Source organism: Borostomias antarcticus (assembly GCF_949987555.1).
Source record: "Borostomias antarcticus genome assembly, chromosome: 4".
Lineage (NCBI taxonomy): Eukaryota > Metazoa > Chordata > Actinopteri > Stomiiformes > Stomiidae > Borostomias > Borostomias antarcticus.
The window spans coordinates 19,137,801-19,153,613 of record NC_140237.1 but is presented as its reverse complement, the minus strand read 5'-3'; the positions used below and the strand labels follow the sequence as shown (position 1 = coordinate 19,153,613).

Here is a 15,813-nt window from a genome sequence, read left to right as displayed (position 1 = left end):
CTAAACACAATATCCCATAATGATAAAGTGAAATTTTCCCCCCGATTTTTTTTGCAAATGTATTAAAAATAAAATTTAAACTGAAATGTCACATGTGCAAAGGTTAACACTCTTTACTCAGTACTTTCTTGAAGCACCTTTGGCAGTGATTAGATGACTGACTAGTCCACCTGTGGTAAATGTAATTGACTGGACATGATTTGGACAAGCACATACTTGTCTACTGTACTGTATGTAGTAGTAGAAGTCGTAATAACCCACAGTTGACAGTACATGTAAGAGCCAAAGCCAAGCCATGAAGTCAAGGATATTGCCCGTAGACCTCTGAGACATTTGGGAAAGGGTTCAAAAACTGTCTTGGTCAGAGAGGTGACCAAGAACCCGATGGTCACTCTGACAGACCTCCAGCCTTCCTCTGTGGAGGTGGGAGAACCTTCCAGAAGGACAACCATCTCTGCAGCACTCCACCATTAAGGCCTTTATAGTGGCCAAGCGGAAGCCTCTCCTCAATAAAAGGCACATTTGCCAAAAGGCACCTAAGCCTGGCCAATACCATCCCTACGGTGAAGCATGGTGGTGAAGCATGGTGGTGGCAGCATCATGCTGTGGGGATGTTTTCAGCGGCGGGAACTAGGAGACTAGTCAGAATCGAGGGAAAGAGGAATGGAGCAGAGAGATCCCTGTAAAACCTGCTCCAGATCGCTCAGGACCTCAGACTGGGGTGAAGGTTTACCTTCCAATAGAACAATGACCCTAAGCACACAGCCAAGACAACAGAGGAGTGACTTAAGGACAAGTCTGTAAAAGTCCTTGAGTGGCCCAGCCAGAGCCCATATACCCCAAATACAGGTGTGCCAATTAAGCTTGTAGCGTCATACCCAAGAAGACTTGAGGCTGTAATTGCTGCCAAATGTGCCTCAACAAAGTACTGAGTAAAGGGTATGAAGATTTTATATTCCACGAAATACAACCGAGAGAGGCATACAGTAGCCAATAGAAAGAGAGCTGGTTTTACCACTCCACTCATCCAATCACAGGGGCTGGCCTGCGAGGGAAACATTACTGTTCATAGGGCTACTGCTGGTTGGGGAGACCAGTAGATGTGAAGCCTTAATTAGCTAGTAAATTCTGGGGAGCAGGGGGTGACTGTTAATACGAATGTTGCTTACTGCACAGCACACTATGATCATCTTCCCTTGTAAGGAAGTGCCTGTGGATTGGAATGTACTACTGATTAGGTTAAGGGGGGGGGGGGGCGCTTCACCCTCCCTGTAGGTTTCAAAGTCAGAGAGACTTTTGTAGGTTTGTTCGGTTTGATCATCGATCATGCTATCCAGGGCACTGTGACCACTGTCACTGCCGACAGCCAGGTAGGCATGGAGGAAGACACACCCATGTAACCTTGCCACTTAAGCACCTCTGAGACAAAACTGTACAAACGTCCATTGTACGTATCACATTCAGGAGACTGATCAAGTGGATAGAAGGGAAATTGTTAAATGGAAGGGGGTTAGGAATCTAAATGAATGAGACCAGAGTTTCTTATAGATCTGAACTGAGAAAACACCAAATTAGATGTGGCCTAAAATGCAAGGCTTAACAACAAAAACAATATGTGACTTGTACCTAGATTTTTGCGGAGACATGCTATGACTAAGAGATTGAAATCGTCTTCATAAGCACACTATCACTCTCTGCCTAAGCACAGGATATTGAGAACATATTTTTAGAGAGGAGTTATGTTTTAATAAAGATGGCATCTTCTATAAACATGTCCCTTCTCAAATGGGCTTTGAAATAGATCAGTGTTCCCATTTGCTGTTTTGGTTTTCCTGTGGAGAATGGGTCTGTTGATACCAAGCTATTATACTGTTATTGCTGTTTGTTAGCTATAGGCTATCTAGACAACACAATTGAAAATGTGTTCTGTTTGTGACTTCTAGTGACTGATATCGTCATCAAGACCAGTATGACTGCAGGCCTAGAATATCGAATCTATGTAGGCTTACTATTAACTCGAATGAATGGCCACTCCTATCAGCATCCTTGCATTACAAATTGAGGAGTGGGTGTTTGTTTAAACTGTAAACGTGGAAATAAATGCAGACCGTTGGTAAACAATTCCCCTGAATTAATGGCTTTCAAAATAATGTAGATTAAACCCTTTTGTGTTGACGCCAATGATGGCAAAGCATTTCTTTCTTAGCGAGGACAACGTAAGTTATAAATAACTCCCATTACTGTAAATGTTTCACTCTGCCTTGTCAAACAGCCTAATGTTGAACTAATTTTGAGTTAACAGCCCTGCCTCCTGAAGGAATAGGCTAAGAGTTGGCTGAGCGGTAGCCTACAATCATAGCCACATTCTCAAGAAACATATATTGCTACATACATTTTATATATTTCGAATTATTACTTGCCTTTGAAACTGCGAGATTACAAAAGCAATAATTCAACCACATGTTGTTAACAATGTTGTTAAACTAAACAACGTAGCTCAGATAACTAATGGTGCTGTGGGAGCAGAATCCAGGGACCACCTCAGTCTGGGACAGCGGTGTCACATGCGCTCAGTTTACAGTATCGCACATAAACTGTACCTCATGGGGATACAGACAACTTAATTCATCACGAAAACACTTAAAACAATCGAAATAATGAGAGAGACATAGTTTAACATGAAATTGAGATATTACCTTTGGAATATAAGGATTTGGGAGAATTCAGGTCGAGATCCGCGCTGAAAATGGATATGAAATCAGAGGGCATCGCAATGCCTCTGAAGAAAAGGGGAAATCGGACACCCTCGGATGTGAAACGTCGCTGAGCTAAAAGACTAGCAGTAGATTTCTCTCAGTCTCAGACTCACTAAGAAACAAATATTCTGATAATTAAAAAAACAACAACTAAAAAACAGATGCGTGCGTTATAAATGCTTCATTTAAGACAAGCATGTGGTAGACGCTTCTTTCTATCGGACACCGTTAAGCGTGGTGACAAATGTGTTCAATCGGTCAGTCTGTTTTCTCTAGCGACACGCCTCCTCGTATGACGCACACGCGTCAATCACGGCGGGTACCAGTAAAAAACCTTGTCACATGATTTATTGAAAACTTTTTTTTGAGCTACGTCTTAAAGAAAATGGACAGGCATAACACAACCATGTAGCTTCTATTTTGATTTGAAAATCAAGGATGAAAAAGATTATAAAGTGTGTATATTCGATTAAAGTAAAAGTATTGATTGACGCCATCACGGTTCGCCGCAGCTATATTGTTGACATAACACTGGCTAGCTGTGACAGCCTAGGTGACAGGACTAGCCAATTTCCCTTCGGAGATAAATAAAGTTGATATCTATCGTTCCGTTTTTACCGCATTGGTTAGGCAGAATGTGGGGACACGTTTGGAGCTCTCGCAGCCCTCTCTCTAGCAATAATACAGTGTAGCTAACCTAGCTATTATAAACACTGGTTATACCAAAGAGTATGGAATGCCAAGGGGGGACACTCCATTGATTCTGCTATGGAACCAATACGCTAGCTACTTTTATTTCATCAATGTTCATACCCATATTTTCATACAAGCTATAACTTGGGTAAAGGAGCTGTCTAGGCAGTAGGATAATGAAGGGGCTAAAAGGCCACTCACTTTAAATACCTGGGAACAATCATTGACCGCTGGCGAAGGTAGGCTATATTTTCAGTCGTGTGTGTTATTCGGTCGTTCAGGATTATACAAAAACTACCGGAGCGATTTTCATGAAACTCGGTGGAGGGGTGTAGCATGGGCCAAGTTAGAACACATTACATTTTGGTGCGGATCAGTATCACTGGGCGGATCCCGAATTAAAAGAAAACAACATTTGCCATTGGACCGGCTTCCTTTCCTTTATATTTATTTCTCCTGCCAGATTTCCACCACCGGTGGCCGAGCGGTAATGTAGGCCGTCTAGCAATGGCCCGGTTTGATTCTAGAGTTTGGCTTTTGATATCAACTTTTTTCTAAATCAAAATCATATCTGACTCATGAAAAACAAATCAGATAAACACTGTATTAGGAAAAGTTACATTTTCTTAGCCTGAATCCTGTGTTAGCCTACATATAAATCCTAAACTACCTGCACATCTGGGCTGAGGTTTTACCCCTTGAGTGTCAGTTTCACTATGTGTTCTTTTTAATGAGTGTTGAAGCAAACGTAAAAAACAGTAGGCCTATTATCCGTCTCATAGCAAGATTATACAAAAACTACCAGAGCGATTGGAACAACCCACAAACGAGTTTGTACTAAATGCACTCTAATATCATATGAAAAAAGACAGGGACAGTCAAACTGTGCTGCTTTCTTATCTTTTTTTTTTTTTAAATCAACTTACACAGTCATGCGTGGAAACCTGTGCCCTGAGAACACTTTCTATGTAGATTAGCTAATGGGTAATTACTGAGACACATATTGTAGGTATAATTTCAAAACAGGAGTATTTCATATGTTCAATTACTGCACATAAATTCTATGACATAGAACCAACAGGTAACTGCATTTTTACATAGCTTCCATAACATCCAGTGATAAAAAACTATCCACACCACAAGTTTTGAACCCAAGAGTTTAGAACTCACACGTTCAGCACGGCAGACAAGCTCCTTAGCCACTGGAGCTCTTGAAAATCATAGTGTCATCTTTTGTTTTGATGTTCTGGGACCACTGCCTCTTGTGGTAGCAACATAGAACTGCAGGTCAACAAGGGAATACATAGGGATGTATTAATTGTGAAGGGAGAGAGGGACAACCCGACAATTGCTCTCCATGCTGCGCTGGCTTTCAGCCACGCACAAAAAGGCAAGGCAGCGTCTATCTCTCCATAGAAAACTGACCATGGTCAACAGGTCACTCACTGAGTGTTCTCACCTTCAACATCATCTCCTGGAGTGGGAACCTCTCAGTTAGACACAGGAGCAAGCTGACTCAAGTGGTCAACCAGGCCAGCAAGATCACCGGAGACAAACAACGGCAACTCCAGAACCTACTGTATACAATTGTCCCATAACAAAAAAATCAACCCAGATCTATAATGACCCCACCCACCCCATCATTCCAGCTGTTCCCATCTGGCAGGAGACTCAAGGCCCAAGAAGGTAGCCAGGAAGAATGGATGCAATACATCGTTTGTGCCCTCTGCTGTGGCCATTCTAAACGAGGATTATAATACAATAAACCCTCCCAAAATCCAAGAACACAGAACACTAATTGTGTTGGGGTTTTTTAATGCACATTTTGTCAGTTTTTATACTGTGTTGCCAGAGTGACAAAGCCAAATTTTCATTACCTGTAATTTTAATGGACAATAATGTTTTTCTTAAATATCTTACAACAAAGCTATACAAATACATGTTTGTTTTATTGATGACTGATTTTGAGAAATTTTCCGTTCTCTTCTGGTTTGGCTGAGAGATGAGGTGATTTTCCTCCCGCAGGATGTGATGGATTCTGATGCATAACAATAACTTGACTATGTAGATGAGTGCCTCTTGGTGCACTTCCTGTCACACACCACTCTGTTGCACTCACTCAGAACATTCAAACTACTGCTAAATAACCCCCCACCCCCAAGCCAGCTGTGTGTACAACTGAGGTGATGTTTTTTCGAAAGCTATTTTCCAGGGCTGTGATTACATCAACCTGTGCCAGGCTGGGCACTTTAAGGCCTTTTTCTCCTAGGTGGACATCAGTGTACTGTTTATAACTCAGAAATGTGTACTGTGGATCGTCAGGGACATACATTACACTCTTCACTGTGACTATACTTCTCTACAAATGTACTACCTATAACTCAGCTATATAAACTAGTGCATTGCCATCATGGTCAATTCTGTTTACGGGCGCTGATATTGGTAGCGTCATCACACTCAGCGGGTCCAGCACGCACTGTGGAAGGACTCCCTCAGTGAGGTTAACATGAAACAGCAGCACAGCATCACTGCTCTGAAAGAACAAAATTCATACAAATCAAGTCAAGATTCAACATATCTCTACATCTGTTACAAATTAATATATTACAAGTGAATTGAATGATAGCACCAAAAGCAGGGCCTGAGCTCAATAGCAATGCTGTAGAGGATCCATTAAGTCATAATTGCCAAGCACTGACTCACTGAGCCTCTCACCTGATATCCTGGATAGCTTCTCCTGGACCAGCTGAGCACTCTCCCTGACCACCCAGATCCACACTCTCAGGTTTACTAGAGGGGGTGATGGAACAGTCAATTGGCTCTTCTTGATGGGTAATAAAACACATTGTATGTGTATTTATGTTTTTATCATTGTAATGCATATACAGAGTATGGTGTAAAAAATCTGAGTAACTTCTCCATCAAAGTACCCTAAAAGTACAGAGGTACCAAAGATTACCATGAATCAAATCAAATCAAACTTTATTTGTATAGCGCATTTCATACACAGAGACAACACAATGCGCTTTACAGAGAGCAATGGTGGGCATGGGTCCCACACCCCATATTCCAGGGGGAAGCAAAAAAAAAAAACAGTTTAATCCGGGGGCCAGAAAAGTGAGCTGTAAAAATTCTTCCCTGACCTCTCTCAACGAGACGATCGAGCAAGCTCCTGGAAATTGTTTGTCTATTAGCTAAGAACATATACAGAGCAGTAAACATGGGCTAAATACTTAATAAGAGCGACATGACTAACAGTAGAACGCCCAGGTTGTCAGTATCTGACCGGTCCATTGGCTCCTCCACCTGGTCACCGGCAGCTACACCATCAGAAGTCTCCCTAGCAGAGCTGTGCTCGTCCCTGACCAGCTCAGTGTTGGAGACCTGGTTACTCTCCTGGGAGGTGTATGTGCTGACCTGCAGCAGGAAGGTGTCAAGGTCCTCCTCACAGTTGGTCTTCTTCGAGTTGTTGAACATCAGACCAGTAGCCACAGCCCTGTATTCACACTCAAACTGTACAGTCAGAGCTGTCACGGTGACCACCACGACCTGCAGCACACACACAAACATAATAGATATAAACTATTACATTACATTACTTACTGTAACATTTATGTGATAGTACCCCTTATGTTTGATAGAAGAGACTGAGCAGTGTCGCCTGGGATCGTCTTGTCCATCTGTATACGGCTGTGATGTGATGCCTTTCTGTGTACAGGACAGATAAAAACCAACCTGAAGGAAGTCTCAGAGCCATTCGTGCTAGTTTACAATGGTTACATTAACTGTTAACAAGCAGGAACTGTAAACTGAATTACGGTGCTTACACTAGCTAACTGTATAGCTAGCACTGACACGTTTCAATTTCTACACTTTTGTGAACAAATTAAACAAACCATTACCTGTCAGAATCTTTGGGGAACCAGTGAAAGGCAAGCTCTGGACTTGTACCAGGGCTGAAAATTAACACCTGCCACCGGCCAAATGCAGGTCAAATTTCCAATTGGTGACTAGATTTTGGAAGGCTATATGAACAAAATACTTGGCCGGTAGATTTTTTAATCTACAGTCCTCTTGGCAGGTGACTCACCGTGAGCCAAAATGTTAATTTTCACACCTGACTCTAATAGGTCTTACAATATATTGCAGAATATTGTTTTTTCCACAGCTGATTTGTAGTCTTCATGTTGACCTGGCCTGACTGGATGAATTTGGCAACAGATGACAGTCCATAATGGCGGCAAGGCTACGCGAGCGCCCTCTTCAGGCGGGTGCCAAAACTTCACCTCATGCCGGGCCAATACATCCATGTGCCGGGCCCATACAGGATTTTGGGGCCGATTTATTCCCGATTATAGAGCGTGTCAGTGAGGTTCCCCCACATTAGAATCACATGTTAATTTCCCGTAGGCTTTTTAAAAATCCTTATATTTGGAGAATTCAGTCATGAACCCCTAATAATTCATCAGACGAATCGTGACCAGATGTCCTTATGACAGAAGCCAAAAGTCCATATGATATCATCCTTGTTTTAAGAAAATCACGTTTTATTCGCGGTAGAATTGAGAAATACTACACTAACCACAATCCTCAAGCGGTGTTGTTACCATGGAAATGTGTACACTGTAGACGGTTGGGCTAAGTGACTGACGTTTTTGTGCGTGTCTGGAAGCCAGCGTTTGTCGGGTTATCACTCCCTTCCTCCGTTAAGTTGTTTTCATTTCCGCGGCCAAACCTTTCACAAACCTTACGAAAAATAGCGTTCCATGCATTCCAAACAGAATTTGCGGAAAATAAAAACTCCATGTCAATCATTTTCATTCAGTCATCACAAGCCTATGGCGCGTTCCAGGCAACCATAACTCGTGTTTTTCCGACCTTCTACATGTGAAAATGCACTGGAGTGGCAGTCAAACCCGTAACTTCCCACCCGTGAACTCGTACCAGATCGATGTACTCCCAGTTGCGCTCTCTGATGTCACACAGCCCTCTAAACAATATGGCAGCCCACATGGGTACGGCGACAAAGATAACTTTAGGGCAACGTAAAGTAAATTTGTAGCCTACGTTGTTATCAAAATAATACAAACGATTATGCACTACAATCTGCTATGTGTATGTAATGATGCCCAAATATGTTGACAAGTGATAGCTAGTGGTAGCTAGCGCTAGCTAGCTAACATTAAGGTAAACCTGAACTTGACCATGTAAACGCCAAAAAGTCGATGATGTCAATAAATAAAATTACGTAACATACGATTTCTTAGCATAGTGAAATTAGGCATACAATGTTTAGCTTGCCAGCTCTGACAGTGTGCCAAATCTCAAGCTTTTGCCATATTGGCTTGTTTACATTTATCCAGAATTCCACGCACACAGACAGTTTGCCTGGAACGATATGAAGTCATGAGTCGTGACTTGAAGTCGTAACTTACGGACTCAAAATCCTATCTGGAACGTGGCATCAGTCTCGCATAGCCAGACCTATCTCCACACTTGGTTTACGCTGTGCCAGCGCCGGAGACAGGTCTGGCTGGACATATTACCATTCTGCAATAGGGGGGAAAAAACGCAGTATTTCTTTAAACCAATCACAGTCATCTTGGGCGGAGCCAGCCACGGACGCAGCGACTGTGCTCTTGCAAAATAGTCTGGATCAAATCTGATTGGTGCTGAGAGAATCTCTTGGCCTGAATCAGATTAGGCTAATTTGCGTCGCCAGACTCACCACTGATTGGGCAGTGTGACAACAAATGACAAGGTTTATTGCCAAAACCTACATCCGACCCAGACTATCACGAGCCTGACAGCTCCACCGACCACTTTTGCACCTAATCTACTTTTGCTACAAAGTGTCACAAATCAAATTGTAGCACAGCACTTCAATGTTGCATCCAACACATCGAAATAGCTGCAGTTGCATAGGTCTATTGACTGGTTACATGCAATGCATGTGACAATTTCTCGAGCAGGATAGCCACCCCAAAAAATCCATTCCATTGATCACTTTCCATTGATCACCAAGTTACTAGCGACTCTCTACAGTAAAGGAAATGTCGATCCGTATCTCTTCAGACAAGCTTATGCATTTGGTAGAGCAATATCCAACGTTGTATAATAAGAAGCTAAGCACTTACAAGGACACTGAAATTAAGGACAATATCTGGGGCAGGGTTGCTGAACAACTTGGGACAGATGACGGTGAGTAGCGATAAATGTAGCCTACTAACCCACTTAGCTAATGTTAACCATAGCTAACGTTAATGGCTAACATTAATGGCCTTATGTTAGCTGTCGACGTTCTTATAACAGTCTGATTTCGCTATAGGCTATAACATTATCAGAAACCTCCGTGGTCATTGTGAAAACAAGTACAGTAGGTTAGCTAACTCCAATCACTCAATTCGCCTATTATCTGTCGGTAGCAGCTGTCGGACCTTATTTCGGAAAAATATATACGGTAGCCTAGTCAATGGCGATAAACAATTAATAAATAATTTATTGATCCCTTTCGAATTGTGCCATGACCATTACACATATGATGTTTGTCAATTTAAAACATAATTTTACAAGTCAAGAATGTTGCAGTTTGTCATAATACCCTACTGTAAAGCACCTATTCCAAAATGTCTTTTAAATTATTAAAAGAGTTGAAAATCACTGGGCATGTTAAGAGCTGCAGCTATGCGAAAGGAGTTAGTCAGTTGAGCCATGCCCTATTAATGGTAGGGGTCAGTGGCTAAAGCAGTTACACTGATGATAACATGAAGTTATCCCCACCGGGTCTTGAACCCCGATCTCCCAGGTGGGAGTTGAATGCTTTCACCATTACTCTACTTGTGTAGTAGAGATCAGTGAGATGATGTTGGTGTCCTTTATTTTGGTGTGCTGCCTGGACTACTGTCTCTTGTGGTGCAAACAGAGAAATGCAGGTCAACATTGACCGGAGGGAGGGAGTGACAACCGGACAATAGCTATCCTAGGTGCTGTCTTACAGCCACGCACAAAAACTGTCCCTTCGCCAAGGTATATCTTAAGAAGCGTCGTAGATAGCCAAGGTACATCGTATCTGGGAAACTCGGCCTTGATCTTGAGTCTTGAGTAACACAGGGTGTCCAACTCACCACCGTTTCTGTTTCAATAAACGTTTTGCCACCCCTGGCTAAAGTCTACTTTTCTTCAGCTGTCACATGACATGTGGGTCTGATGGGACTGTGCCACTTACACACGCACACACGCACACACAAACACACACACACACACACAAACACACACACACACACACACACACACACACACACACACACACACACACACACACACACACACACATCTTGCCCTCATGAACCTCACGAGTCCCACAGTCTAAATCCGGACTTGATAATGAGGCTATCACAGCATATTGTCAACTGTTTCAGGTCCCTATCTACAAAAAGACAGGAAAACAGGAAAAAAAAAAAAATCAAACTGTAGTGTATTGAGCTATGCTGTTACCCGTACTGGGAGGGACCCGGGGGGTTAGAGTCACGTGATACCGGTGTCTGGGGGGTAACGACATGCTAACTAAGGAGACAGTAAATTAATGTTCTAAATCTGGTCCTCCTGTCAAGTTATTTGATAACAGAAGACGTACATTACACAAACAACCCGCTTAGTTAATATGACCCTGCATGTGCTTGGGATTTAATGTTTTCATTGGTAGGCTAATTGATAACACTCCATCTGATCACCGTTGCTAATCTGAATGTCAGGAAGCAGGAAGTCCCTCATAGTGGATGATTCAACTGTCAGTAAGTTTCCCATGAATCCCTATAAGATTTCAATTTACTGGTGAACTGTAACTGTGTCACAGTACAAATGGGAATGTACAAAAAACAGTAAACCATGAAGCACCGCTAAAATGGAACAGCAATGAAAAGACTACAGTTGTTGTAGGCCTACTGTAGCCTTTTATTCCCTATTAGTACGGTTTTACCAGTTTTACGAATGCAAGGTATCATGCTGAATATGACATTTACCACTCATCAGAGAAAGATGATAGCTAATGAGAGCATAAATTAACATTAACTCTAAAATTTGTGTGAAAGTCCCAGCTCCTCCAGTGGAAAGAAAGTGCATTGTGAATAGGACTTAATACAATAGGCATGTAGGTAGCAAAGGCTTTAAACTTAAGAGCCATGCAGGAATTAATTCGAAATTAAACAAACCAACTAAAATATATATACACAAAATACTTTTAAGCCCTCGTTAGATGAAGAACCAGCAGCTTGAAAAAGTATTGGCTTGTGCTGTTTAAAATGTAAATCTAAATATGAAATATAGTTGGTCTAAAGATATAAAATGAAAACTTGATTTTACATAATTAAAATAATTTTACATATTTTAAATGATACGTCAGATCTTTTGAGTGGGAAGACTGCGTAAATGCAGCGCCTATCGTCACGTGACCCTACGACGACAAGTCTGCGACAGAGTCTGTACTGTAGCTTGCGCTATCCAGCTCTACCTTGTGAAACATTTCTCAATTAAAATTATTTTACTCTCAAAATGCCGGATTTGGCTGTTGAAAACGTTGTTGTCCATCCTTTGGTGCTACTGAGTGTGGTAGATCATTTTAACAGGTAAGAGGTCTTCGATTAGCCTCTCGGTTGTTCATTTGAATGGAAATGTGTGGACTCATTGTTGCCTTTCGTTTCGGCCCTAGCTTTCCAGCTAGCTAGCTTGCACTAGCTAGTTTAGCAGCCATCCAATGAGCTAGCTTCCAGCTAGCGTTACTGCTAACAACAAACAATCTCAACATAAAGTAATTTATAGTCAGCGAGCCTTATGACGGATACGTTTCAGTGTTTTGATAACTTAAGCAGGGCTTGCCCGACATTCAGCCTGATTCATGTTCGCATTTTGTTGTCTTTGACCAGGATTGGGAAAGTTGGAAGTCAGAAGAGGGTCGTGGGTGTGCTCCTTGGCTCATGGCATAAGAAGGTTCTTGATGTGTCAAATAGCTTTGCAGGTGAGTTCAACGTATGTGTCTAACAGCCTCTTCACACTCACAGAATTGATCCCCGGGTCCGTGTGTTACTCACCAGTGTCCCTACTCTTTCGCAGTGCCTTTTGACGAGGATGACAAAGACGATTCCGTGTGGTTCCTGGACCATGACTACTTGGAAAACATGTATGGCATGTTCAAGAAAGTGAATGGTATGTTAGAGGATTAGAATATCTTTAATCATAAGCCATTCATCCAAGTTTGGAGTGTGTGGTTCTCCTTTTATAGATTGAAATGAAACAGCACATTAGTACATTGATGCTACCGCTTCTGGACCTTAAAGGAGTAGTAAAGGGAAAATGCATGTTTAGCCCTGCTTTAAGGTTACATATGATCATATACAATGGTTCAGATCAAAACGTTGACAAAACTAGCACTTTTGAGAAAGTCTGATAATTGCTCTACCACCGTTTTGGTCATACAATGGATGTGGGTGGGCATCTTGAAAAATCGTTCAAAAACATGTTAAACTCTAGATTTCAAAGAAAAGGAACTCACCAAGGTGTTAGTTGGCATTCTGACATAATTCACCATAAAGTAAGATTCTAGCTTATCTGGAAAGGCTTTTTTAAATATTTAGCATAGAACTATTTAGTCGCAGCACATACGTGTGTAAACTTACGCAAACTAGATAGCCTAGCAACATAAACAATAACAATAGCTACCGTAAGTAGTTCCACTTCCTGAATCCCCTCTGCGGATTGATCTACACATCTACAACGGTCGCGTCAATACAAGTCAGTGGATTTCATAAAATGATCAATAAAACCCTACAGGATTTATACTTTGCGGCGAATTTGATGTAAGAACACCAACGGACACCAAGCTTCTTGTCTTTGAAATCGAGAGTTTAACATGTTTTTGAAAGATTTTTCAAGGTGCCCATCCACATCCATTGTATGACCAAAAACGGTGGTAGAGCAATTATCAGACTTTCTCAAAAGTGCTAGTTTTGTCAACGTTTTGATCTGAACCATTGTATATTATCACAAGTAACCTTAAAACAGGGCTAAACATGCATTTTCCATTTACTACTCCTTTAAAGGACAATGCTCGTTTTTGACATCCTGGACCTTATTTACGACATATTATAAGACGTTTGACTCACCGAGATCACTTTGGTGTAGTTCGGAGGCCTGTAGAAGAAATGTAAAATCCAGCGCGAGCCAGTATATCCATGTAATGGCGGTAGTCGGGGCACTTAGAATGCAGTTTCTAAAAATCTATTTTCTGCCGCGAAACGGTTGTTATCATCAATCTGTCTTTATGAATCGCTAGTTGTGCTTACATAGAGCATAAGCCTGTTGTGGTTTTTCACATGCCTCTGTAATATGATCTTTAGAAACGTCTTTCGAAACGAAATAGCTTCCTCACTTGCTCCAGCACGCATGTGCACAGCGCGCAATCGTTGCTCCAGCACGCTGTGCGCATGCGTGCTGGAGCAAGTGAGGAAGCTATTTCGTGTCTAAAGACGTTTCTAAAGATCATATTACAGAGGCATGTGAAAAACCACAACTGGCCTATGCTCTATGTAAGCACAACTAGCGATTCAAAACAACCGTTTTGCGGTTAGAAAATAGATTTTTAGAAACTGCATTCTAAGTGCCCCGACCACCGGCATTACATGGATATACTGGCTCGCGCTGGATTTTAAATTTCTTCTACATGCCTCCGAACTACACCAAAGTGATCTCGGTGAGTCAAACGTCTTATAATATGTCGTAAATAAGGTCCAGGTTGTCAAAAACGCGCATTGTCCTTTAACAAGCTCCAAGACCAGCAAGCTGAGTCAATGTTCTGGAAAGAGATGTGTTATCAAAATATTAATCAAAATGAATGTGTTTAATGTATTCTAGCAAGGGAAAGGATAGTTGGATGGTATCACACCGGCCCCAAACTACATAAGAATGACATAGCCATCAACGAACTCATCAAGCAGTACTGCACCAACTCTGTAAGTACACTTTTTTATTTTACACTATTTCATTTTACTTTTGTTATCAGAGATAAGCCCATATTTAAGAATATGTACCTACTGCATTTAAACGGTTGCACTCTTTTTGTTATTCTTGTTTACAGGTTCTAGTCATCATTGATGTGAAACCCAAAGACCTTGGTCTACCAACCGAGGCCTACATATCTGTGGAGGAGGTGCATGATGTAAGTTTTTAATCATCAGGGGAGTAATCATAGAATACATGATACTGGTAAGACAACCTGCATGACCAGAGGATGAAATTGAAAAAGATACAGAAATCGCTGGGTATGTTTGATGATGCTATCTTTTTTTTCTCAGGATGGCACCCCCACATCAAAGACATTTGAACACGTGACTAGTGAGATTGGTGCAGAGGAAGCCGAGGAAGTTGGTGTGGAGCACTTACTTCGGTGAGACTGCACCCAATGGTCAAGATGATGGAACAATCTGATACATTATTTCATAATATTTGCTAAATTTAAGGAGAATTTGTAACTTATGTGAGTTTTATATGCTGAATTTAAGGAAAACTTGTAATTTATGTGGGTTTTATATATATTTATTTGTTTTGTTTTTTTTCCCCTCTCTGTAGCGATATTAAGGACACGACCGTTGGAACCCTGTCACAGCGCATCACCAACCAGGTCCATGGCTTGAAGGGACTCAACTCCAAGTTACTGGACATCAAAGACTACCTGGAGAAAGTGGTCACAGGCAAACTGCCTATTAACCACCAGATCATCTACCAGCTGCAGGATGTCTTCAACCTGCTGCCGGACGTCAACCTAGAGGAGTTCATCAAGGCCTTCTACCTCAAGACCAATGACCAGATGCTGGTGGTCTACCTGGCCTCCCTCATCCGCTCTGTGGTCGCCCTCCACAACCTCATCAACAACAAGATCGCCAACCGAGACGCCGAAAAGAAGGAGGGACAGGAGAAAGACGACAGCAAGAGGGAGAAGAAAGACGACAAGGAGAAAGACAAGGAGAAAGAGAAGGGAGACACCAAAAAAGATGACAAGAAGGAGAAGAAATGAGGATGCATTGCTGGTTTGGACTGATATCATATTGTCTATGGTGGAGAGAATGTTTGTATTTGTTCACTCCTGTTATTATGTACAGGCTTGGTCAGACATTATATTTATCTTTTTTTATAAGGATTTTTCTCCAATTTTCTGTTTTGATTAAAATATGGAAGGGGTAAATGTTGTTTGCTGGTATTTCTTATCTTTTGAAATGCATGTTAGGCTGCTATTACATAAACAGAGTTCCAGTTCAGCATCAACACCCAATGGTGATAGAAAGGTTTAATATTTGGATATGAGATTTTGCTGCTCGTA

General features: G+C 41.7%; 1 protein-coding gene across 1 annotated transcript; it reads left to right on the top strand.

The window, feature by feature from the left end:
- Window positions 1-11,933: 11,933 nt before the first annotated feature.
- psmd7 (proteasome 26S subunit, non-ATPase 7) lies at window positions 11,934-15,658 on the top strand. The gene is made up of 7 exons (XM_084436689.1): window positions 11,934-12,070; window positions 12,368-12,459; window positions 12,555-12,647; window positions 14,352-14,449; window positions 14,575-14,655; window positions 14,792-14,883; window positions 15,066-15,658. Exons 1-7 carry the CDS (start codon window positions 11,997-11,999, stop codon window positions 15,508-15,510), a joined length of 975 nt encoding a protein of 324 aa, XP_084292815.1. The 5' UTR covers window positions 11,934-11,996; the 3' UTR covers window positions 15,511-15,658.
- Window positions 15,659-15,813: the final 155 nt, after the last annotated feature.

What these genes read in the sequence shown, in the direction of transcription:
- psmd7 (XM_084436689.1), top strand. Translation starts at nt 11,997, where the DNA reads ATGCCGGATTTGGCTGTTGAAAACGTTGTTGTCCATCCTTTGGTGCTA. An exon ending in CTGTGGAGGAGGTGCATGAT is followed by an intron (nt 14,656 to 14,791) that starts GTAAGTTTTTAA and finishes TTTTTTTCTCAG; the next exon opens with GATGGCACCCCCACATCAAA. An exon ending in GGTGTGGAGCACTTACTTCG is followed by an intron (nt 14,884 to 15,065) that starts GTGAGACTGCAC and finishes CCCTCTCTGTAG; the next exon opens with CGATATTAAGGACACGACCG.